The sequence below is a fragment of the Coregonus lavaretus genome (assembly GCF_964263955.1).
Source record: "Coregonus lavaretus genome assembly, contig: HAP1_SCAFFOLD_4137, whole genome shotgun sequence".
NCBI lineage: Eukaryota > Metazoa > Chordata > Actinopteri > Salmoniformes > Salmonidae > Coregonus > Coregonus lavaretus.
Window position 1 is genome coordinate 1 of NW_028159002.1, and position 24,978 is coordinate 24,978.

Sequence of the window (24,978 nt, forward strand, 5' to 3'; positions counted from 1 at the left end):
AAATCAGTCAACTGAAATAAATGTATTAGGCCCTAATCTATGGATTTCACATGACTGGGAATACAGATATGCATCTGTTGGTCACAGATACCTTAAACATGGGCCTCACAATGGGCCTCAGGATCTCGTCACTGTATTTTTGTGCATTTAAATTGTCATCGATAAAATGTAATTGTGTTCATTGTCCGTAGCTTATGCCTGCCCATACCATAACCCCACCGCCACCATGGGGGCACTATGTTCACAACGTTGACATCAGCAAACCGCACGCCCACACGACGCCATACACATGGTCTGCGGTTGTGAGGCCAGTTGGACGTACTTACCAAATTCTCTAAAATGGCATTGGAGGCGGCTTATGGTAGAGAAATGAACATTCACTTCTCTGGCAACAGCTCTGGTGGACATTCCTGCAGTCAGCATGACAATTACACGCTTCCTCAAAACTTGAGACATCTGTGTTGTGTGACAAAACTGCACGTTTTAGAGTGGTCGTTTATTGTCCCCAGCACAAGGTGCACCTGTGTAATGACCATGCTGTTTAATCAGCTTCTTGATATGCCACACCTGTCAGGTGGATGGATTTTCTTGGCAAAGGAGAAATGCTCACTAACAGGGATGTAAACAAAGTTGTGCACAGATTTTGAGAAAAATAAGCTTTTTGTGCGTATGGAACATTTCTGGGATCTTTTATTTCAGCTCATGAAACATGGGACCAACACTTGCGTTTATATTTTGTTTTGTTCAGTATAGTTGAATTGAGGGGGAGGGGGAGGGGGGGGCAGTGTCTCTGGGAGTGAAATCATTATGTCATTTGACATTGTGAATTCAAGGATTTTACATTGGTGGATTCCCAATAGTGACTTTTTTGTCCATTTCCACCACTGCTTGCCTTTATCATTCATTATAATGGAACTCAATGAGAGTTTCAGTCTTCCCCTTGAGTGGCAGGGTCTTTCAGACGTTCCACTGAGTTGTAGTGTTCTCCCAGTCCGTACGCATGACGCATGTAACTGAAACACAATAGCTACAATTAAAGGCACAATCCATCATTTGGATAATTTATTTTTCTTTTTGCCAAATGGCAGCCCCACTTGGTTTACTATAAGGCTGATGGTGAATGGGGCTGGAGAAATGTAACCACTCAAATTACTTCGTAAACTGAGCTAGGGAAGTATGGAGGTTAACTGACAAGGTACTAACAGTATGGAGGTTAACTGACATGGTACTAACAGTATGGAGGTTAACTGACAAGGTACTAACAGTATGGAGGTTAACTGACATGGTACTAACAGTATGGAGGTTAACTGACAAGGTACTAACAGTATGGAGGTTAACTGACATGGTACTAACAGTATGGAGGTTAACTGACTCGGTACTAACAGTACGGAGGTTAACTGACTTGGTACTAACAGTATGGAGGTTAACTGACTTGGTACTAACAGTATGGAGGTTAACTGACACGGTACTAACAGTATGGAGGTTAACTGACATGGTACTAACAGTATGGAGGTTAACTGATATGGTACTAACAGTATGGAGGTTAACTGACATGTTACTAACAGTATGGAGGTTAACTGACATGGTACTAACAGTATGGAGGTTAACTGACATGGTACTAACAGTATGGAGGTTAACTGACATGGTACTAACAGTATGGAGGTTAACTGACACGGTACTAACAGTATGGAGGTTAACTGACATGGTACTAACAGTATGGAGGTTAACTGACTTGGTACTAACAGTATGGAGGTTAACTGACATGGTACTAACAGTATGGAGGTTAACTGACATGGTACTAACAGTATGGAGGTTAACTGACATGGTACTAACAGTATGGAGGTTAACTGACACGGTACTAACAGTATGGAGGTTAACTGACAAGGTACTAACAGTATGGAGGTTAACTGACTTGGTACTAACAGTATGGAGGTTAACTGACATGGTACTAACAGTATGGAGGTTAACTGACTTGGTACTAACAGTATGGAGGTTAACTGACATGGTACTAACAGTATGGAGGTTAACTGACATGGTACTAACAGTATGGAGGTTAACTGACTTGGTACTAACAGTATGGAGGTTAACTGACATGGTACTAACAGTATGGAGGTTAACTGACATGGTACTTACAGTATGGAGGTTAACTGACATGGTACTAACAGTATGGAGGTTAACTGACATGGTACTTACATAAGGGTGATGGGTGACTTGTCAAATTCCTCTCCAATCATTATAGCTGGGGAATCTGCTTGGAGCACTTCTATTGGCAGTTGAAGGACCTGTGTCAGAGCTCTCAGCTGTTAGGGAACAAAGTAGCAGCATACATGAATCACTGAGTATATGTGATCCCATTCTGGTACCATTTTACAGTAAGGTACGCTAACTATAAGTAGTTTGTAAATGTTAATTTACAGTTTATAGATAATTTATAAATCAGTATAAAACCGTTATGACACAAGGTGCTCTGTTGGGTCCTTTGATAAAACAAATATAGCCTGATCAAGTGATTAAAGGATGAAGATACCTCCAGTTGTCCACCCCAGGCTGCTGTGTCCGCCACGTCACTGCAATACTTCTCAAACTCATCTGAAAACACACACAGAGTTAAGGAATACCTGGGATAGGATAAAGTAATCCTTCTACCCCCCCTTACCCCACCAAAAAAATAAAAAATAACATATTGTAAAGTGGTTGTCCCACTGGCTATAAGGTGAATGCACCAATTTGTAAGTCGCTCTGGATAAGAGCGTCTGCTAAATGACGAAAATGTAAATGTGATCACACAATGCAGTGACACTGCAGAGCGGACCACAGGTGATACTGAATTTCATATTCATGTTTATATTTTTTTCAATATTTATAAAATGTACAGTACCAGTCAAAAGTTTTAGAACACCTACTCATTCAAGGGTTTTTCTTTATTTGTACTATTTTCTACATTGTAGAATAATAGTGAAGACATCAAAACTATGAAATAACACATATGGAATCATGTAGTAACCAAAAAAGTGTTAAACAAATCAAAATATATTTTATATTTGAGATTCTTCAAATAGCCACCCTTTGCCTTGATGACAGCTTTGACACTCTTTTCATTTGTTCATTAATTTTCAATTGTTTAACACTTTTTTTGGTTACTACATGATTCCATATGTGTTATTTCATAGTTTGGATGTCTTCACTATTATTCTACAATGTAGAAAATAGTAAAAATAAATAAAACCCTGGAATGAGTAGGAGTGTCCAAACATTTGACCGGTAGTGTATGTAAGAAAGTTGTTATTGAAAAATCCTACTCATATTTCAGAGCAAGCGGTAACGCTTCATATAACATCAACTTTTGCTTTGTAGCATCTACAGATGAAACCTTATCGCCTGGGTAACGCCAAAATGCCCCAGATACTCCAACTGCAATTACTTATTTCTCAATTACGCTTTAAGATACAAAATGTCAAAAAAACAATCCTTCCTCCAAAGAATGCTTTTATGGATTACATTTCATGAAAATCCAAAGCATATTTTTTCTGTTCTAGTTTAGTGAGGAATCCCCCATACAAAACCTAACAAACAACAACCTCAACATAAAACACAGAGACGGTTTTCTACACACAGATTAAGTTTAATCCAGGACTGAAAAGCGTTTTCAATAGAGGTTCTCCACTGATCATGCTTCTTAGTCCTCGACTAGGTTTAATCTGTGTCTGGGGGAAACCGGCCCTAAATGAACAGAACAGCTCAGTTAGTCCTCACCAGCTGTGTACATGTCCCCTGTGTTGGTGTTAGTGAGGAAGGGAAGGAAGTCGTCTGTGTGGCTCCTCATGTGCTGAGCGGTTTGGGCCCGGAGCTCCTTCAGGGTCAGACCTAAACCGTGCTGCCCCAACTGGTCCTCCACAGCACGGTACATACAGTGGCCGTCTGAGGAGGAGAAGAGTTCACTGTCCATTAACTTGAGTCACAATCCAACCCCCCCCCCCGAGACACACACATCTCTGAGGGGTTGGAAGACAGCGGGTTAAGTAAGTACGTTGCTCAAGGGCACAACGGTAGGCGATGGTATCTAGGATGATGCCAGCATCCCTCCGTCTCACCCTGCCATCTCACTTTGCAACAGATCTTTCTATTCGGAGCTGGGATTCGAACCAGCAACCCTCTGTTTGCTGGCCTGCTTCTCTAACCTCTATGCCACCTACCACCCCCCTGCTGCGGGTCCTACCACCCCCCTACCACCCCCCTACCACCCCCCTGCTCCAGGTCCTACCACCCCCCTGCTCCAGGTCCTACCACCCCCCTGCTCCAGGTCCTACCACCCCCCTGCTCCAGGTCCTACCACCCCCCTGCTGCGGGTCCTACCACCCCCCTGCTCCAGGTCCTACCACCCCCCTGCTCCAGGTCCTACCACCCCCCTGCTGCGGGTCCTACCACCCCCCTGCTCCAGGTCCTACCACCCCCCTGCTCCAGGTCCTACCACCCCCCTGCTGCGGGTCCTACCACCCCCCTACCACCCCCCTGCTGCGGGTCCTACCACCCCCCTACCACCCCCCTACCACCCCCCTGCTGCGGGTCCTACCACCCCCCTGCTGCGGGTCCTACCACCCCCCTGCTGCGGGTCCTACCACCCCCCTACCACCCCCCTACCACCCCCCTGCTGCGGGTCCTACCACCCCCCTGCTCCAGGTCCTACCACCCCCCTGCTCCAGGTCCTACCACCCCCCTGCTCCAGGTCCTACCACCCCCCTGCTGCGGGTCCTACCACCCCCCTGCTCCAGGTCCTACCACCCCCCTGCTGCGGGTCCTACCACCCCCCTGCTGCGGGTCCTACCACCCCCCTGCTGCGGGTCCTACCACCCCCCTGCTGCGGGTCCTACCACCCCCCTGCTGCGGGTCCTACCACCCCCCTGCTGCGGGTCCTACCACCCCCCTACCACCCCCCTGCTGCGGGTCCTACCACCCCCCTACCACCCCCCTGCTGCGGGTCCTACCACCCCCCTGCTCCAGGTCCTACCACCCCCCTGCTCCAGGTCCTACCACCCCCCTGCTGCGGGTCCTACCACCCCCCTGCTCCAGGTCCTACCACCCCCCTGCTCCAGGTCCTACCACCCCCCTACCACCCCCCTGCTGCGGGTCCTACCACCCCCCTGCTCCAGGTCCTACCACCCCCCTGCTGCGGGTCCTACCACCCCCCTGCTCCAGGTCCTACCACCCCCCTGCTGCGGGTCCTACCACCCCCCTACCACCCCCCTGCTGCGGGTCCTACCACCCCCCTACCACCCCCCTACCACCCCCCTGCTGCGGGTCCTACCACCCCCCTACCACCCCCCTACCACCCCCCTGCTGCGGGTCCTACCACCCCCCTACCACCCCCCTGCTGCGGGTCCTACCACCCCCCTACCACCCCCCTACCACCCCCCTGCTGCGGGTCCTACCACCCCCCTACTGCGGGTCCTACCACCCCCCTACCACCCCCCTGCTGCGGGTCCTACCACCCCCCTACTGCGGGTCCTACCACCCCCCTACCACCCCCCTGCTGCGGGTCCTACCACCCCCCTACCACCCCCCTGCTCCAGGTCCTACCACCCCCCTGCTCCAGGTCTTACCACCCCCCTGCTCCAGGTCCTACCACCCCCCTGCTGCGGGTCCTACCACCCCCCTGCTCCAGGTCCTACCACCCCCCTGCTCCAGGTCCTACCACCCCCCTGCTCCAGGTCCTACCACCCCCCTGCTCCAGGTCTTACCACCCCCCTACTGCGGGTCCTACCTGAGGAGATCTCCCTGATCTGCAGCTGGCGTTCTACCAGCTTCTGGGACAGCTTCAGTCCCTCCTGGTGTCTCAGCCCAGACAGGTTCTCCACCTCAGCCTCCGCTATACGACTCTCTCTCTCCTTCTCCGCGGCTGCCTTCTTATCCTGGGAGGGGTTCAGAGAGAACAGGGAGGACATACATGGGATTTGAACTCCACTGTGAAACATGTCTTACCTGGCTAAATAAAGGATTACATGAATCTCATCTTATTGCACCTTGTAAATGAGAGGATTTGAACAAGAAAAACGCCAGGAGTTTAGGGCTTACTGAATGTTAATACATTAAGATGCACAGTGAGTGACACAATACATTACAGCTCACCCGTCTCTTCTGTGCCTTGGACGGACCTCGCCCTTGTTTGGGAACTTTCAGTTCCTCCTCTCCTTCCAAAGCCAGGGACTCTACTCCATTCACAACCTCTTCCACCTTACAGAAGGAGGTAGACATTTCTGTTACTAAAACATGACAAGTTATTTATCTGTGTGATTATCTACAATTTAAGATTGTGGCCGGTGATAACGATATTGATGCCATGAAATAAAATAACAGGAAAAAATAACATGATATTCACACACAGACACAAATATGTTATAATAAATAATAATAGTTATTAATAATTTTGGGGGTGCATATATTTTCCCTGTTAGACATGTGTGAAATTGACATTTGGGGTCACAGAAAGGTTATCAGGGAGTGGGGTCACAGAAAGTGTCACGAATACCGCCGAGGCTGCACCTCCTCCTTGTTCGGGCAGGCTTCGGCGTTCGTCGTCCCCGGAGTACTAGCTGCCACCGTTTGATGTTTTCGATGTTTGTTTGGTCATGTCTAGTTTAGTGCACCTGTTTGGTATTCTGTCCTGATTATGTCCCCTATAAGTTTCCCCTGTGTTATGTTTGGTAGTTGTGTCTTATTGTCCGCCTGTCGTTTTGTTGTGAGGTTCGGTACTTTTGTTTAGGAGCGTTTTACGCATTTCGCGTATTAGTTCGCCTCCGGTGTTTCGAGGCCATTTATTTTTGTATGTTGTTCGAATACTTCAGTAAAGTCGTCTTGACTTATTCCTCTGTGTCCTGCGCCTGACTTCACCACCGCATACACATCAGTACCGTGACAGAAAGGTTATCATAGTTTTGTGTTATTATATTAGTTTTTATTTCTATTAATTTTGTTATTAGAAATGTTTTTTGGGGATGTCTTGCAAATGGGGGGCACTAATACCAGAGAGGAAGAGGCGAAGCGAGAGATTTGACTCGCCAAAAAAATCTGTCCCGAGCGAAAATACAGCGTTAACCAGTGGAAGTGGATATTTTTTGAATGTAGGTCAATGGGAGAGTGATGAATTTGGTCAACATAAAATTGAATTGATAATTTGCTACGTGAGGCTTATTTGATCGAATAGAAGTTGGGTAATGTTTAGGTTGTAACGAATGTACTGATATAAGTGGACGCACGTGGCATCCCGGCATCTTCGGGAAAAAACATTTGTATCGGCGTCGTGCCTGTTGTTCACATGTGAATCTGCCCTCTCATTGGCTAGAATGTTCCAGCCTGCTCCCGCCTGCTTTCTGCCTTTGCGGACATTCATTCCCATTATTAGAGCATTGAGTCCTGTCTCTTGTCAGTAAACAGATCATCACAGAACATTGAGTCCTGTCTCTTGTCAGCATACAGATAGTCTTTGGTAATACATCAGGTGATAGGTTAGGTTTATAATGTTAATCTCAATGTGACTTAGATTTAAAAGGAATAGTGCCGAGACTGGTGCAAAAAATACGGTAGAAGGAAACTCTCTCTCATCCATGTTTACACCAATACAATGCTTTTTAACTTGAGTAGTGCAGTGCATGTAAGATTAATCAATTTAGCTACCTAGCCGATATTTCCCCTGTAGTGATAGTGATGCACAAGCTAGGCCAAGCTAGGCCAATTTGAAACATCGCCATCACCTGGGCTCGTAATTATTTACTCGCCAGATTAAGTAACTTGAAAACTCCCAAAAAGCTTGAAAGCACCTTTGAAACCCCATTAGATTTTTACCCAAAGTTTAGAAGAAAAACTAAAATTGAACATAATTCATGATGATTTTTTATTTTATTTAGTTTTGGAGTCAAAAGATATATAGTTTCAGTATAGTTGTAGTTTTCAAACGGATTTGTTAATTATTGTATTTCAGTTTACTAAGTAGTTTCTTCATGATTAGTTTTCGTTTGAGTTTGTGTTTACTATAATAACCTATTGGGGTCAAAGTGCCTTGCTCAAGTTTTATTATTTTTTATTTGACCTTTATTTGACCGGGTTAGTCTCATTGGGATGAATAATCTCTTTTCCAAGAGATAACTGGCCCAAAATAGCAGAAAACAAGGTTGAAGACACACTCACAACATAAAACACAAAGCACTACAGTTGAAAGAGAATACATTTACACATTGAACAGAAAGATGGTTTGGGAAGGTGTGGTGCAACTAGGGGTCAAAACATTGACAGCCCCCCACTTCATTTTCCATCATAGTGTGTAACCTTGCTTTAAACTCCTTTAAAAGGGATGAGCTCCTGTAATTTCAGGACTTTTTGAAGCTCATTCCAAGCAGAAGGGGAAGAGAACTGGAAAGCTTTTTCCCCTAGCTCTGTACGGGCTTAAGCACAACCAACAGGTAGCTTAGTGGTTAAGAGCGTTGTGCCAGTAACCGAAAGGTCGCTGGTTCTAATCCCCGAGCCGACTAGGTGAAAAATCTGTCGATGTGCCCTTGAGCAAGGCACTTAACCCTAATTGCTCCTGTAAGTCGCTCTGGATAAGAACGTCTGCTAAATGACTAAAAAATAAATAAAAAATAAAGTCATGCAGGTGGTGACAGACTTTTCAAGTTGTCGGCTCCGGGATTTCAAACCAGCGACCTTTGGGTTACCAAGTAGGCCTACTACTATAGCATATAACCACTGACATGTAGACAACAGTTACCTTCTTCTCTCCTCCTCCTCCTGACGATGAGTCTAGTTGTTGGAGTTCCTCGTTGTGTTTCTGATTCAGATCAGCCTCCAGCTTGGTAATATCCTCTGTCAGCTGTTTACGCCTCTTTTTGTCATTTTTGGGGACAGCATTTTTCATGCTCTGGATTTTAGCTGAAACATGTATGAGTAGTTTATGTCCACTTCTCACATATCACAATATATCCTACAGTAGTCATAACAATATCCTACAGTAGTCATAACATTATCCTACAGTAGTCATAACAATATCCTACAGTGGTCATACCGATATCCTACAGTGGTCATAACGATATCCTACAGTAGTCATACCAATATCCTACAGTAGTCATACCGATATCCTACAGTAGTCATACCGATATCCTACAGCAGTCATACCGATATTCTACAGTAGTCATACTGATATCCTACAGTAGTCATAACGATATCCTACAGTAGTCATACCGATATACTACAGTAGTCATAACGGAGTCCTACAGTAGTCATAACGATATCCAACAGTAGTCATACCGATATCCTACAGTAGTCATACCAATATCCTACAGTAGTCATACCAATATCCTACAGTAGTCATACCAATATCCTACAGTAGTCATACCAATATCCTACAGTAGTCATACCAATATCCTACAGTAGTCATACCGATATCCTACAGTAGTCATACCAATATCCTACAGTAGTCATACCAATATCCTACAGTAGTCATACCAATATCCTACAGTAGTCATACCAATATACTACAGTAGTCATAACAATATCCTACAGTAGTCATACCAATATCCTACAGTAGTCATACCAATATACTACAGTAGTCATACCAATATCCTACAGTAGTCATACCGATATCCTACAGTAGTCATACCGATATCCTACAGTAGTCATACCGTTATCCTACAGTAGTCATACTGATATCCTACAGTAGTCATAACGATATCCTACAGTATTCATACCAATATCATACAGTAGTCATACCAATATCCTACAGTAGTCATACCAATATATTACAGTAGTCATACCAATATACTACAGTAGTCATACCAATATCCTACAGTAGTCATAACAATATACTACAGTAGTCATAACAATATCCTACAGTAGTCATACCAGTATTTTACAGTAGTCATACCAATACCCTCCAGTAGTCATAACAACATCATACAGTAGTCATACCAATATCCTACAGTAGTCATACCAATATCCTACAGTAGTCATACCAATATACTACAGTAGTCATAACAATATACTGCAGTAGTCATAACAATATCCTACAGTAGTCATACCAATATCCTACAGTAGTCATACCAATATACTACAGTAGTCATACCAATATCCTACAGTAGTCATACCGATATCCTACAGTAGTCATACCGATATCCTACAGTAGTCATACTGATATCCTACAGTAGTCATAACGGTATCCTACAGTAGTCATACCAATATCATACAGTAGTCATACCAATATCCTACAGTAGTCATACCAATATACTACAGTAGTCATACCAATATCCTACAGTAGGCATAACAATATACTACAGTAGTCATAACAATATCCTACAGTAGTCATACCAATATTTTACAGTAGTCATACCAATACCCTACAGTAGTCATAACAACATCATACAGTAGTCATACCAATATCCTACAGTAGCCATAACAATATACTACAGTAATCATACCAATATCCTACAGTAGTCATACCAATATATTACAGTAGTCATAACAACATCATACAGTAGTCATACCAATATACTACAGTAGTCATACCAATATACTACAGTAGTCATACCAATATACTACAGTAGTCATAACAATATACTACAGTAGTCATACCAATATCCTACAGTAGTCATATAGCCATAGCTAGCTAGCTAACCCTAACCACAGATAAAAGTATATTTGGCTAAACTAAATTGCTGTTTTGATTTTCAACAAGTTAGGCTTGTTATTATTCGCTAGCTAGAATAACAGATAGGGGCATGTCATATCTATCCCACTCAGGGTGCTACAGCGTGATTACCAGTACATGTTGAATTGCAAATTATGAATCCAGTATTTCTAATTGTAAATGTGGCTAGCTAGCAAAGACGTCATTGTAAATCATAACACTACACCTAGCTACCAACCTTGCAGGTCCTTCTTCTCCTTGCGATGTTGCTTTGCTAATATCTCCTCGGCTGTCTCTACCGTTACCTCTTCCATGACTGTATTTTTTTAAAAGTTTATAAATACTGTTACATATATATCCAAGTCAACGTTATGCTTTTGCTGTTATGTAGAATTGGAACATTATTGATATCAAGATACAATTTTACGTCAGCTGGCCATCCATTACATTTGAAACGTGTTGTGCACCACACTTCCGGCTACTGAAATATCGCGATGTTATTGGTCATTACGTCGCTAAGGTTTCCTTAGTTGATTTGTTAGGTCTTAGTTTCTAGTCGACTACCGAGGGCTTCCTCAGTTGATTTGTTAGGTCTTAGTTTCTAGTCGACTACCGAGGGTTTCCTCAGTTGATTTGTTAGGTCTTAGCTTCTAGTCGACTACCGAGGACTCCTTAGTTGATTTGTTAGGTCTTAGCTTCTAGTCGACTACCGAGGACTTCCTCAGTTGATTTGTTAGGTCTTAGCTTCTAGTCGACTACCGAGGACTCCTTAGTTGATTTGTTAGGTCTTAGTTTCTAGTCGACTACCGAGGACTTCCTCAGTTGATTTGTCAGGTCTTAGTTTCTAGTCGACTACCGAGGACTTCCTCAGTTGATTTGTTAGGTCTTAGCTTCTAGTCGACTACCGAGGACTCCTTAGTTGATTTGTTAGGTCTTAGTTTCTAGTCGACTACCGAGGACTTCCTCAGTTGATTTGTCAGGTCTTAGTTTCTAGTCGACTACCGAGGACTTCCTCAGTTGATTTGTTAGGTCTTAGCTTCTAGTCGACTACCGAGGACTCCTTAGTTGATTTGTTAGGTCTTAGCTTCTAGTCGACTACCGATGACTTCCTTTTTATGTTTGACGTTCAGTGCAAAATCGCTGTATCACGTTCAACTTCAGTTTGATATAATTATTTTCAGGAATCTTTAAAACGTTGGTTTTGTCAAAGATCGATTATCCGATTATATGGGATTGACAAAGAGCAAAACGCCAGTGAAGCTTAATTAAAAAAAATAACAAAAAAGTCTTAAAAGACTGGCTTCAACATTTACATTTAACATCAATCACATAATTATTTTAATTCATAATTCTTTATAGCTATTAGAGATATGATCGATATGATATAATCTATGATTGGTAACTGTAGTTAACATGATAGAAGGAGCAAATCTTCAACAATGTATTCTCTTTTACTGGACCAAACCACGTTGTTTTAGAAAACACACCTATATCATTCTTTATTTTTTCATCTGTTAAACATAGATCAGAATAGAAAAAAACAGAATAGATCATTCATTGGTTGGATTTATATAGTGCTTTTTTTTCTAGACACCGAAAGCGCTTTTACACGGAGGAAACACCTCATCCACACCAAAATCAGAATATCATATTGTAGATTATTGGATAGTTTTGTTTAATCTTTTAAACATATAATACAATAGAATATAGCCTGTCTATAGTAGCCCTGTGGCCTAGTAGTCTATTAGACTCACAATCTATCATTTTGGAGGATGCAAACTGTATCTCGATGAATTATAAATATTATTTCGCCTAGTTTGCAGGCCTACTAAATAGCATGCCACCACTGTGCCTGAGGGGAACGGGTTGGGTTGGGTTGGGTTGGGGAACGGGTTGGGTTGGGGTGTCTCTCTCTCTGCATTCAGTTGCTCCTAACCCTCCAGTCCCCTTTAGGTCTCTGTAGCTCCACGTCCGAGGGACTGCCCTCGCCGGAGCAGTAGGCTATCACGGATTCGCTGGCCGCCCCCCTCCCAAGGAAACACTGGCCAGAGGAGAGGCTCCGCCGCATCGGCTGTAGTTCTCCTCGTTGTTTTATTAGTCTGGTTTGGGTGAACTGCAGCCGCCATGGCCGATGAAGGCATGGATGAACGGTCCCCGCTGCTATCAGCACCGAACTCCGGGAATGTCACGCCGTCGGGACTGCCTTCGTACCTGCAGGACACGAGCCCAAGAGGTAAACAGACTTTAGGAAATGACTTCCCCCGTGTATGCTGAATCATTTTGGGAGTATCGTGTTTTGCATAGTGTGTTAAATTGTAACGGGGCAAGAGAAAGGCTTCAGTCTAAAATCAACCGGACCGGCAGAAATCAAAAGGTGGAGTTTGCAGTGTTGAGAGAAGAACAGCACCGTAGTAGAAGGCCTAGCCGAATATTTTTCAGAAAAATTCCAGTTGTCATGATTCAGTGTTCTGCAGAAATGCCTCGCATCACGATCTGTGTTGCAGGGTAATAATGTTTACACGTCTTCTAAAAGTACCTAGAAGGATATGTTGTCAGCCATTACTTGAGATGAGCAGCAATTACATTATGAATCAGAGGATACAAGTATAACTCACAAATCCTGAAAATCCCCTCTGAACATTGTGGGTTTTTTTTTTGTGGTTGTGAGTCCACAAGGCATTAGGCCCACTATAACAGGCATAGACCACTAGGCTATGTATTAGTATTTTTTATAAGGAGGCTCATTGTAATGGCTGGAATGCCATTAAAGGAACGGAGTCAACCATGTGGTTTCCATATGGTTGATGTGTTCCATACCTTTCCATTAATTCCATTCCAGCCATTACAATGAGCCTGTCCTCCTATAGTTCCTCCCACCAGCCTCCACTGTAACCCATGTATTATTCACTTATTTCCTTTTGACTGGATCATAAACATCCGTGAAATAAATGTTTAAGTTAGTATTACTGTCCCTTCAGTCCATGCATGACATATAGGCCCAGTTGTGCGTGTTGTCGATGGTCATTTCACTATTGTGCTCTCTTGAAACATAATTCCTCCATATAGTGTTTTGAGTGTATTTCGGATGTATAGTTATTCACACAGGGTCCCTGTGGGTGATCTGAAAGCTTAGGTCCCATCATGCACCCTGTTTATCACAGTGATATTCAGATGATGGTCCTCTGTAGCTCAGCTGGTAGAGCACGGCGCTTGTAACGCCAAGGTGGTGGGTTCGATCCCCGGGACCACCCATACACCCAAAAAAATGTATGCACGCATGACTGTAAGTCACTTTGGATAAAAGCGTCTGCTAAATGGCATATTATATTATATTATTATATTATTATTATTATTATATTATATTATGATAGGCTTATTCTCCTTAGAGCTTTATACCATACCCAGCCCCATTGGGAAGTCAGCATTTTCCCCATTTGATGTTATTGGAGAGCCTATTAACCTACAGTAAACCACACATCTTTGTCAAGACACGCTTTTCTACTGAGCTCGCCTGATCAAATCTCAGACCGTTAAAACACAGAAGCTACGTACCAAATATCTTATGTTACACCGAGTCGTGGCTGAACGAAGACATGAATAACATACAGCTGGCGGGTTATACACTGTATCGGCAGGATGGAACGGCAGCCTCTGGTAAGACAAGGGGTGGCGGTCTATGTTTATGCACGATATCTAAGGATGTCTCGAGGATTTGCTCGCCTGAGGTAGAGTATCTCATGATAAGCTGTAGACCACACTATCTACCAAGAGAGTTTTCATTTATATTCTTCGTAGCTGTCTAAGACTGCACTCAATGAACAGTATACGGCCATAAGCAAACAGGAAAACGCCTCATCCAGAGGCGGCACTCCTAGTGGTCGGGGACTTTAATGCAGGGAAATTAAATCAGTTTTACCTCATTTCTACCAGCATGTTAAATATGCAACCAGAGGGAAAAAAAACTCTAGACCACCTTTACTCCACACACAGAGACGCTTACAAAGCTCTCCCTCGCCCTCCATTTGGCAAATCTGACCATAACCATATCCTCCTGATTCCTGCTTACAAGCAAAAACTAAAGCAGGAAGCACCAGTGACTCGGTCAATAAAAAAAGTGGTCAGATGACACAGATGCTAAGCTACAGGACTGTTTTGCTAGCACAGACTGGAACATGTTCTGGGATTCTTCCGATGGCATTGATGATGTCGTCACCACAGTGACTGTATGTACATACCCCAACCAGAAGCCATGGATTACAGGCAACATCCGCACTGAGCTAAAGGGTAGAGCTGCCGCTTTCAAGGAACGGGACTCTAACCCGGACGCTTATAAGAAATCCCGCTATGCCCTCCAACGAACCATCAAACAGGCAAAGCGTCAATACAGGACTAAGATCGAATCGTACTACACCGGCTCCGACGCTCGTCAGATGTGGCAGGGCTTGAAAAGTATTACAGACGACAAAGGGAAGCACAGCCGCGAGCTGCCCAGTGACACAAGCCTACCAGACGAGCTAAATTACTTCTATGCTCGCTTCGGGGTAAGTAACACTGAAACATGCATGAGAGCATCAGCTGTTCCGGACGACTGTGTGATCACGCTCTCTGTAGCCGATGTGAGTAAGACCTTTAAACAGGTCAACATTCACAAGGCGGCAGGGCCAGACAGATTACCAGGACGTGTACTCCGAGCATGCGCAGACCAACTGGCAAGTGTCTTCACTGACATTTTCAACCTGTCCCTGTCTGAGTCTGTAATACCAACATGTTTCAAGTAGACCACCATAGTCCCTGTGCCCAAGAACACTAAGATAACCTGCCTAAATGACTACCGACCCGTAGCACTCACGTCTGTAGCCATGAAGTGCTTTGAAAGGCTGATCATGGCTCACATCAACACCATTATCCCAGAAACCCTAGACCCACTCCAATTTGCATACCGCCCCAACAGATCCACAGATGATGCAATCTCTATTGCGCTCCACACTGCCCTTTCACACCTGGACAAAAGGAACACCTATGTGAGAATGCTATTCATTGACTACAGCTCAGCGTTCAACACCAAAGTGCCCTCAAAGCTCATCACTAAGCTAAGGACCCTGGGACAAAACACCTCCCTCTGCAACTGGATCCTGGACTTCCTGAGGGGCCGCCCCCAGGTGGGAAGGGTAGGTAACAACACATCTGCCACGCTGATCCTCAACACGGGGGCCCCTCAGGGGTGCGTGCTCAGTCCCCTCCTGTACTCCTTGTTCACCCATGACTGCATGGCCAGGCACGATTCCAACACCATCATTAAGTTTGCTGACGACACAACAGTGGTAGGCCTGATCACCAACAACGAAGAGACAGCCTATAGGGAGGAGGTCAGAGACCTGGCCGTGTGGTGCCAGGACAACAACCTCTCCATCAACGTGATCAAGACAAAGTAGATGATTGTGGACTACAGGAAAAATAAGAAGACCGAGCACGCCCCTTTCTCATCGACGGGGCTGTAGTGGAGCAGGTTGAGAGCTTCAAGTTCTTTGGTGTCCACATCACCAACAAACTATCATGGTCCAAACACACCAAGACAGTTGTGAAGAGGGCACGACAAAGCCTATTCCCCCTCAGGAGACTGAAAAGATTTGGCATGGGTCCTCAGATCCGCACATTGACTCTGTACCGGTACCCCCTGTATATAGCCTCCCTACTGTTATTTTACTGCTGCTCTTTAATTGTTACTTTTATTTCTTACTATTTTATATTGTATTTTTTGTGTGTGATTTTTTTGTTGTTGTTGTGTGTATTCATTCTTAAAACTGCATTGTTGTTGTTGTTGTTTAAGGGCTTGTAAGTAAGCATTTCACTGTGAGGTCTACACCTGTTGTATATGCGCATGTGACAAATACAATTTGATTTGATTTTATTTGAAATGGCACCCTTTTCCCCTATATGGTGTGTCTTTTGACCAGAGCATGGGCCCAGTGCCGGCCCTAGCCGACATTTGGTTGGTCCCCCCCCCCCCCCCCCCCCCATCTCGCTGCTAAACATTTTAGTGGCCCCCATTTGACGGTGGAGAGACATTTTAGTGTTAAAGTAAGTTTTTGCCAGAGAGGAAACTTTACAATTTCATAACAAACTTCATGCAATTCTACCCATTTTCCCATGGAGAAAAAGATTTGCAGTTTTAAAAATAGTTTCCTGCATTTCTACACATTTTGTAATTACTTATGTCATGTTAAATTGATATCTTAGTGAGAATGACAAACAAAATAATTGCGGGCCCCCTGGAGTTCAGGGCCCCTGGGTATTCGGCCATGATTACTACAAGTTTAGATAGCTGGCTAAGCTAACTACCAATCCAAAAATTGTTAGCTGACATCAGTGGAGGCTGCTGAGGGGAGGACGGCTCATAAAAATGGCTGGAACGGAGCAAATGGAATGGCATCAAACACCTGGAAACTATGTGTTTGATGTATTTGATACCATTCCACTGATTCCGCTCCAGCCATTACCACGAGCCCTAAGATCTAAGAAAAACTGCTGATGCACAACCAAATTGTTAAATTGCACCTTGTGTCTCAAATGCACCCTTTTCCCTTTATAGTGCACTTCTTTTCACTAGGGCCGATAGGACTCTGGTCTAAAGTAGTGCACTACAGAGGGAATAGGGTGTCATTTGGGACGTAGTAAAAGCACTTAGGTCCTTATTTCACACGACTTTGTGTTCTCTCTTTCTTCACTAGGTGATGTGATTTATATGGATATTGATTAGGGATGTGCGATTCACCGATACGCATCGGTCCCCGATTCAAATGTTTAAGATACAAGTTCATCGGTCCGTGGACCCCAAACCGATCCAAATATAGCATGCATCAGACAGAAAATAAAATTCAAACATTACGAATCGCCGGTTCACTAAATCCTTTTGCTCATATTACATTCTTTCTACTTTTTAAAAATACCTCATCTTTTTTTTTTACAACTGACGTGCCTTCTCCTTCAGTGTCGAACAGCATGAAACTGTGTTCACAGTCAGGTCTGTTCCTGCTATTGCACATCTGCACCTTCAGAATTCAAATGATAAAATGGCTTGTGTGATATTAGGCTTCATTAGTTGATTGACAACCTATGTCATTTGCTAGGTTATTGTTATCTATGCGTTGTTGAAAATTGTTTTACCGGAATACAAGTAAACTACCGAGGACAGAACTCTCATCTGGTTCAACATCAGCAATAGTTTGGGTAGTTTTGCTTTAAACAATCAGTGTATATAGTCATTTTTAGATATACAGGGCAAAGTTGATAATTTCATAAGGAGGACAGAAATCCCTTTTGCGAGGCGCACTGCATGGCTGAAGTGAGAGGAGAATGAACTTCCAAACAGTCAAAACCATTCGATTTTGAGATGGGGGTGAAATCCAAAGTTGTGCTATATATTCATTGACTATGTAATAGCTAATTTTTTAATGATAAATATTGATACATTACTAGCTCAAACACTTAATCTTTAAAAAATGACAAGTTAATTAGTGGGTGATGGTGGGGGGACAAAAAACAGCACATGGGGACAAAGATCGTACTTTTTGGAGAAATGTCCTCTGGTCTGATGAAACAAAAATAGAACTGTTTGGCCATAATGACCATCGTTATGTTTGGAGGAAAAAAGGGGTGGCTTGCAAGCCGAAAAACACCATCCCAACCGTGAAGCACGGGGGTGGCAGCATCATGCTATGGGGGTGCTTTGCTGCAGGAGGGACTGGTGCACTTCACAAAATAGATGGCATCATGAGGAAGGAAATTATGTGAATATATTGAAGCAACATCTCAAGACATCATTCAGGAAGTTAAAGCTTGGGTCTTCCAAATGGACAATGACCCCAAGCATACTTCCAAAGTTTAAGGACAACAAAGTCAAGGTATTGGAGTGGCCATCACAAAGCCCTGACCTCAATCCTATAGAAAATGTGTGGGCAGAACTGAAAAAGCGTGTGCGAGCAAGGAGGCCTACAAACCTGACTCAGTTACACCAGCTCTGTCAGGAGGAATGGGCCAAAATCCACCCAACTTATTGTAGGAAGCTTGTGGAAGGTACCCGAAATGTTTGACCCAAGTTAAACAATTTAAAGGCAATGCTACCAAACACTAGTTGAGTGTATGTAAACTTCTGACCCACTGGGAATGTGATGAAATAAATAAAAGCTGAAATAAATCATTCTCTCTACTATTATAATGACATTTCACGTTCTTAAAATAAAGTGGTGATCCTAACTGACCTAAGACAGGGAATCTTTACTAGGATTAAATGTCAGGAATTGTAAAAAACTGAGTTTAAATGTATTTGGCTAAGGTGTATGTAAACTTCCGACTTCTACTGTAAGTATTCAGACCCTTTACTCAGTACTTTGTTGAAGCACGTTTGGCAGTGAATACAGCCTCAAGTCTTCTTGGGTATGACACTACAAGCTTGGCACACCTGTATTTGGGGAGTTTCTCCCATTCTTCTCTGCAGGTCCTCTCAAGCTCTGTCAGGTTGGATGGGGAGCATCGCTGCACAGCTATTTTCAGGTCCTGACTAGTCTCCCAGTTCCTGCCACTGAAAATCACCCTCACAGCATGATCCTGCCACCACCATACTTCACCGTCGGGATGGTGCCAGGTTTCCTCCAGACGTGACGCTTGGCATTCAGGCCAAAGAGTTCAATATTGGTTTCATCAGACCAGATAATCTTGTTTCTCATGGTCTGAGAGTCCTTTAGGTGCCTTTTGGCAAACTCCAAGCGGGCTGTCATGTGCCTTTTACTGAGGAGTGGCTTCCGTCTGGTCACACTACCATAAAGGCCTGATTGGTTGAGTGCTGCAGAGATGGTTGTCCTTCTGGAAGGTTCTCCCATCTCCACAGAGGAACTCCAGAGCTCTGTCAGAGTGACCATCGGGTTCTTGGTCACCTCCCTGACCAAGGCCCTTCTCCCCTGATTGCTCAGTTTTGCCGGGCGGCCAGCTATAGGAAGAGTCTTGGTGGTTCCAAACTTCTTCCATTTAAGAATGATGGAGGCCACTGTGTTTTTGGGGACCTTCAATGCTGCAGAAATGTTTTGCTACCGACTCCAATGAAGTTGTAGAAACATCTCAAGGATGATCAATGGAAACAGGATGCATCTGAGCTCAATTTCAAGTCTCATAGCAAAGGGTCTGAATACTTATGTAAATAAGGTATTTCTGTTTTGTATTTTTAATACATTTGCCAACATTTCTAAAAACCTGTTTTCACTTTGTCATTATGGGGTATTGTGTGTAGATTGAGGCCATTAAAAAAAGATATCCATTTTAGAATAAGGCTGTAACGTAACAAAATGTGGAAAATGTCAAGGCGTCTGAATACTTTACGAATGCACTGTAGGTATGTACATATAACTAGGAATCAAGTGACCGATAGTAAACAGTAGCAGCAGCGTATGTGATGAGTCAAAATAGTTAGTGCAAAACTGCAGATAGTCCGGGTAGCTATTTGGTTAACTGTTTAACTAACTAACTATTTATGGCTTGGGGGTAGAAGCTGTTCAGGGTCCTGCTGGTTCCAGACTTGCCGTGCAGAGAGAACACTATATACTTTACACTAATTAATCAAGAAGAGATTTTTGTCGTACCGATCCCATGGCATGGTGTTTATGAACTGATATGCAAAACAACGCCGGTTTCAAAACTCCGAATTTTTCCATTTAAATTATTATACAAAATTCTTGCTACCAATAAACTGTTATTTATATGGGGGAGGGGGATACAATCCTCCCAGCTCTGCAGATTTTGCTGCGAAGAGACAGAATCATTAGATCATTTGTTTTGGTTCTGTCCATTTGTAGCTTGTTTTTGGTCACAGGTCCAGGAATGGCTAAAGGATTGCAATATTTACCTGGAGCTAACCCTGCAAAAGTAATAGTCAATCGATCAATAATATAATAATACTTTTAGCAAAAATGTTTATTTTCAATGTACAATCTGTAGAAACAATGAGAATAGAAGGGTTCAGAACTATTGTGAAACATCACAGTACAGTTGAAAAATATATGGCAAATAGAAATCCAATTTGGATGGTGTTAAGAGATAGATGGGAGGTATTGAATAGAGTTGAAGGATGGGACTAATAACAACAAGATAACTAATGTAAGCATACTGTGTCCATAATAAGTAATAGGTTATAGGTTGAGAGCTTTTGTGAAAGAGCACAGTTAGAAAGATATGGCATATAGAAGCAAACCGGATGGACATCATGAAAATGATCAGAGAGGTTGAGAGTAGAGGAAGTTCAGGAGTAAAAACAAACAAAATATAATTATTGTAAAATTGATTGTCCATAAAATGTATATAGTATGTATAAGCTGGAAGTAGAGGCCTGGGCATTGTTGTTCACTAGTTTACTCCAATTAGGGAAGGGGTGGTAAGGTTAGAAAGTAATGAAGGGAAATATATTTTTTTTAAGGATATGTGTGTGTATATATATATATATATATATATATATATATATATATATATATATATATATATATATATATATATATATATATATATATATATATATATATATACACACAGTGGGGAGAACAAGTATTTGATACACTGCCGATTTTGCAGGTTTTCCTACTTACAAAGCATGTAGAGGTCTGTCATTTTTATCATAGGTACACTTCAACTGTGAGAGACGGAATCGAAAACAAAAATCCAGAAAATCACATTGTATGATTTTTAAGTAATTAATTTGCATTTTAGTGCATGACATAAGTATTTGATACATCAGAAAAGCAGAACTTAATATTTGGTACAGAAACCTTTGTTTGCAATTACAGAGATCATACGTTTCCTGTAGGTCTTGACCAGGTTTGCACACAATGCAGCAGGGATTTTGGCCCACTCCTCCAGATCCTTCAGGTTTCGGGGCTGTCGCTGGGCAATATGGACTTTCAGCTCCCTCCAAAGATGTTCTATTGGGTTCAGGTCTGGAGACTGGCTAGGCCACTCCAGGACCTTGAGATGCCTCTTACGGAGCCACTCCTTAGTTGCCCTGGCTGTGTGTTTCGGGTCGTTGTCATGCTGGAAGACCCAGCCACGACCCATCTTCAATGCTCTTACTGAGGGAAGGAGGTTGTTGGCCAAGATCTCGCGATACATGGCCCCATCCATCCTCCCCTCAATACGGTGCAGTCGTCCTGTCCCCTTTGTAGAAAAGCATCCCCAAATAATGATGTTTCCACCTCCATGCTTCACGGTTGGGATGGTGTTCTTGGGGTTGTACTCATCCTTCTTCTTCCTCCAAACACGGCGAGTGGAGTTTAGACCAAAAAGCTCTATTTTTGTCTCATCAGACCACATGACCTTCTCCCATTCCTCCTCTGGATCATCCAGATGGTCATTGGCAAACTTCAGACGGGCCTGGACATGCGCTGGCTTGAGCAGGGGGACCTTGCGTGCGCTGCAGGATTTTAATCCATGACGGCGTAGTGTGTTACTAATGGTTTTCTTTGAGACTGTGGTCCCAGCTCTCTTCAGGTCATTGACCAGGTCCTGCCGTGTAGTTCTGAGCTGATCCCTCACCTTCCTCATGATCATTGATGCCCCACAAGGTGAGATCTTGCATGGAGCCCCAGACCGAGGGTGATTGACCGTCATCTTGAACTTATTCCATTTTCTAATAATTGCGCCAACAGTTGTTGCCTTCTCACCAAGCTGCTTGCCTATTGTCCTGTAGCCCATCCCAGCCTTGTGCAGGTCTACAATTTTATCCCTGATGTCCTTACACAGCTCTCTGGTCTTGGCCATTGTGGAGAGGTTGGAGTCTGTTTGATTGAGTGTGTGGACAGGTGTCTTTTATACAGGTAATGAGTTCAAACAGGTGCAGTTAATACAGGTAATGAGTGGAGAACAGGAGGGCTTCTTAAAGAAAAACTAACAGGTCTGTGAGAGCCGGAATTCTTACTGGTTGGTAGGTGATCAAATACTTATGTCATGCAATAAAATGCAAATTAATTACTTAAAAATCATACAATGTGATTTTCTGGATTTTTGTTTTAGATTCCGTCTCTCACCGTTGAAGTGTACCTATGATAAAAATTACAGACCTCTACATGCTTTGTAAGTAGGAAAACCTGCAAAATCGGCAGTGTATCAAATACTTGTTCTTCCCACTGTATATGCAAGAGAAAAAAACATATGGGGGATTGGAAGTGATGCAGACAATTACATTGATGGAAGTTACATTCTATCTGCAATATTAAAGCTGATCTACCCCCCCCCCCCCAAGGAAAAAAATCTAAGATAATATAAATAAAAGAGTCAGCTTCTGGGACAATTCACAGGCTTTGGTTTTTCCATTTATGTTTTGATGTTGGACTTTAGCACATATAGCTCGTTAGCACAAAGGGCGCACCGATGGGTGTCACCTCGTTAGTCAGTATGTGTTACACCTGTGCTGGTTTCCATCTCGTTAGTGGAAAGGTGTTTCACCTGTGCTGGCCCAGTGCTCCCGTTGTCTTGATAGATGTGAAGGGTTATCACCTTTAGTTGTCTTGATAGATGTGGAGGGTTAACGCCTTTAGTTGTCTTGATAGATGTGGAGGGTTAACACCTTTAGTTGTCTTGATAGATGTGTAGGGTTAACACCTTTAGTTGTATTGGTAGATGTGGAGGGTTAACACCTTTAGTTGTCTTGATAGATGTGGAGGGTTAACACTTTAGTTGTCTTGATAGATGTGGAGGGTTAACACCTTTAGTTGTCTTGATAGATGTGGAGGGTTAACACTTTAGTTGTATTGGTAGATGTGGAGGGTTAACACTTTAGTTGTCTTGATAGATGTGGAGGGTTAACACTTTAGTTGTCTTGATAGATGTGGAGGGTTAACACCTTTAGTTGTCTTGATAGATGTGGAGGGTTAACACTTTAGTTGTCTTGATAGATGTGGAGGGTTAACTCCTTTTAGTTGTCTCCCTATTTTGATTTCTAGACAAACAATCCTTTATCTGATTTCATTTTGCTCCACTGTGTGGTTTGCTTCCTGTCTTTCAGTTTGGGGTTTTTCTTTTGTTAGCCTCTTCTTGGGCAGATTCAGTGGGTCTCTTTTAGGTCCCAGTTGTTGTTGCTAGTCAACTTCCTGTCGACCCCCCCCCCCCCCCCCCCCCCCCTCCTAAAACTCCACCTGTTTCGTTTTGGTTGTTGTCAGTGACTCTTTGTTAGTTCCCCTTTCAGTTTGAGCGACATTATTTGGGTTTTTTCTGGGGAACGTAACATTGCACTAAAGATACTTGTCTGGTAATGGCTTGGATTGGCTCCAGCGGTCATTTGAACAGCATTATTATGCCAGTTTTCTTCAACAAAACCAGTTATTCTTCAGGAAAAGGAGTGTAAACCGATTTATTGACACCAAGCTATGTCCCAAATGGCACCCTATTTCTTACATATAGTGCACTACTTTAGACTAGAGCCCTGTGGGTCCTGGTCAAAAGTAGTGCACTGTATAGTGAATAGGGTGCAATTTGCGACACATCCCCTAATACCCCTACATTCTGGATAACACAGCCAGCCAACGTCCATATAATGGAGAAACTGAATGAGCATTGTTACTCACCCATGAACGCCATGAGATTTAAATCTGATGTTTAATCCATATTTCACCACAGAATTAACGGTAAACATTGAAAATGTTGGACTAAAATGACCTCTAATACGCTGGGAAAGTGACCGGCTTTTCCTGCTAACTTCCTGGATCCAGTCACATACTGTTTTTGAATGGACATTTCATTTGTTTTTGCTCTTGAATACCAGTTTAAAAAAGTTGATCCAGAAGCTTTCACACATTCCCAGCCTATAGTGAAAGCACTCTCCATTTGTTTCTGGTAAGGAAAAGGTAAAATCCTAACTCTGGATTATGGCTAATTCTCTGGGTTTATTGGGTTCTATTTGACTATAAACCTCTATCATCCAATGTGTAACAGGGATTAGCCCTGGTCAGATAGGGTAGGACTGCTGAACTGGGTTATACTCTGTAGGTTAGTGAATACACAGCTGGAGTGGTGGTTACCTGGACTGGTTTATTTGGTGGTTGATGTCCTACTCTAGAATCGAACAGAACAGAAGAGAATAGTTAATACTCTAACAGTGCCATCACATCAGGAAAAAATATATATATATATTCTCTCTGACCAACCAGACCCACCGTATTCTCACTAATCTCCCAGTTCAACCGATGTTAAAGAAAAAGCCTTGTCCATAGGCCTAAATACAAAGCCATGAAATGTGTACGACGTCATTACGTCAAGGTAGCCTAGTGGTTAAGAGCGATGGG

General features: G+C 43.2%; 2 protein-coding genes across 2 annotated transcripts in view; one reads left to right on the forward strand and one right to left on the reverse strand.

Annotated features, from left to right (window-relative positions):
- otud6b (OTU deubiquitinase 6B) lies at positions 1 to 11,149 on the reverse strand. The gene is made up of 8 exons (XM_084197643.1): positions 10,905 to 11,149; positions 8,756 to 8,916; positions 6,124 to 6,228; positions 5,759 to 5,906; positions 3,754 to 3,918; positions 2,528 to 2,589; positions 2,194 to 2,300; positions 1 to 1,013 (listed from the first exon to the last, which is right to left on the reverse strand). Exons 1-8 carry the CDS (start codon positions 10,978 to 10,980, stop codon positions 929 to 931), a joined length of 909 nt encoding a protein of 302 aa, XP_084053769.1. The 5' UTR covers positions 10,981 to 11,149; the 3' UTR covers positions 1 to 928.
- A 1,482-nt stretch (positions 11,150 to 12,631) lies between these two features.
- The window catches only part of pip4p2 (phosphatidylinositol-4,5-bisphosphate 4-phosphatase 2), a gene marked incomplete at its 3' end in the record, with an annotated part of 40,557 nt that continues 28,210 nt past the window's right edge, over positions 12,632 to 24,978 (forward strand). Inside the window, exon 1 of the mRNA XM_084197642.1 lies at positions 12,632 to 12,899. Within this exon, the coding sequence (XP_084053768.1) occupies positions 12,791 to 12,899 (109 nt within the window). The remainder of the gene's footprint in view (positions 12,900 to 24,978) is intronic.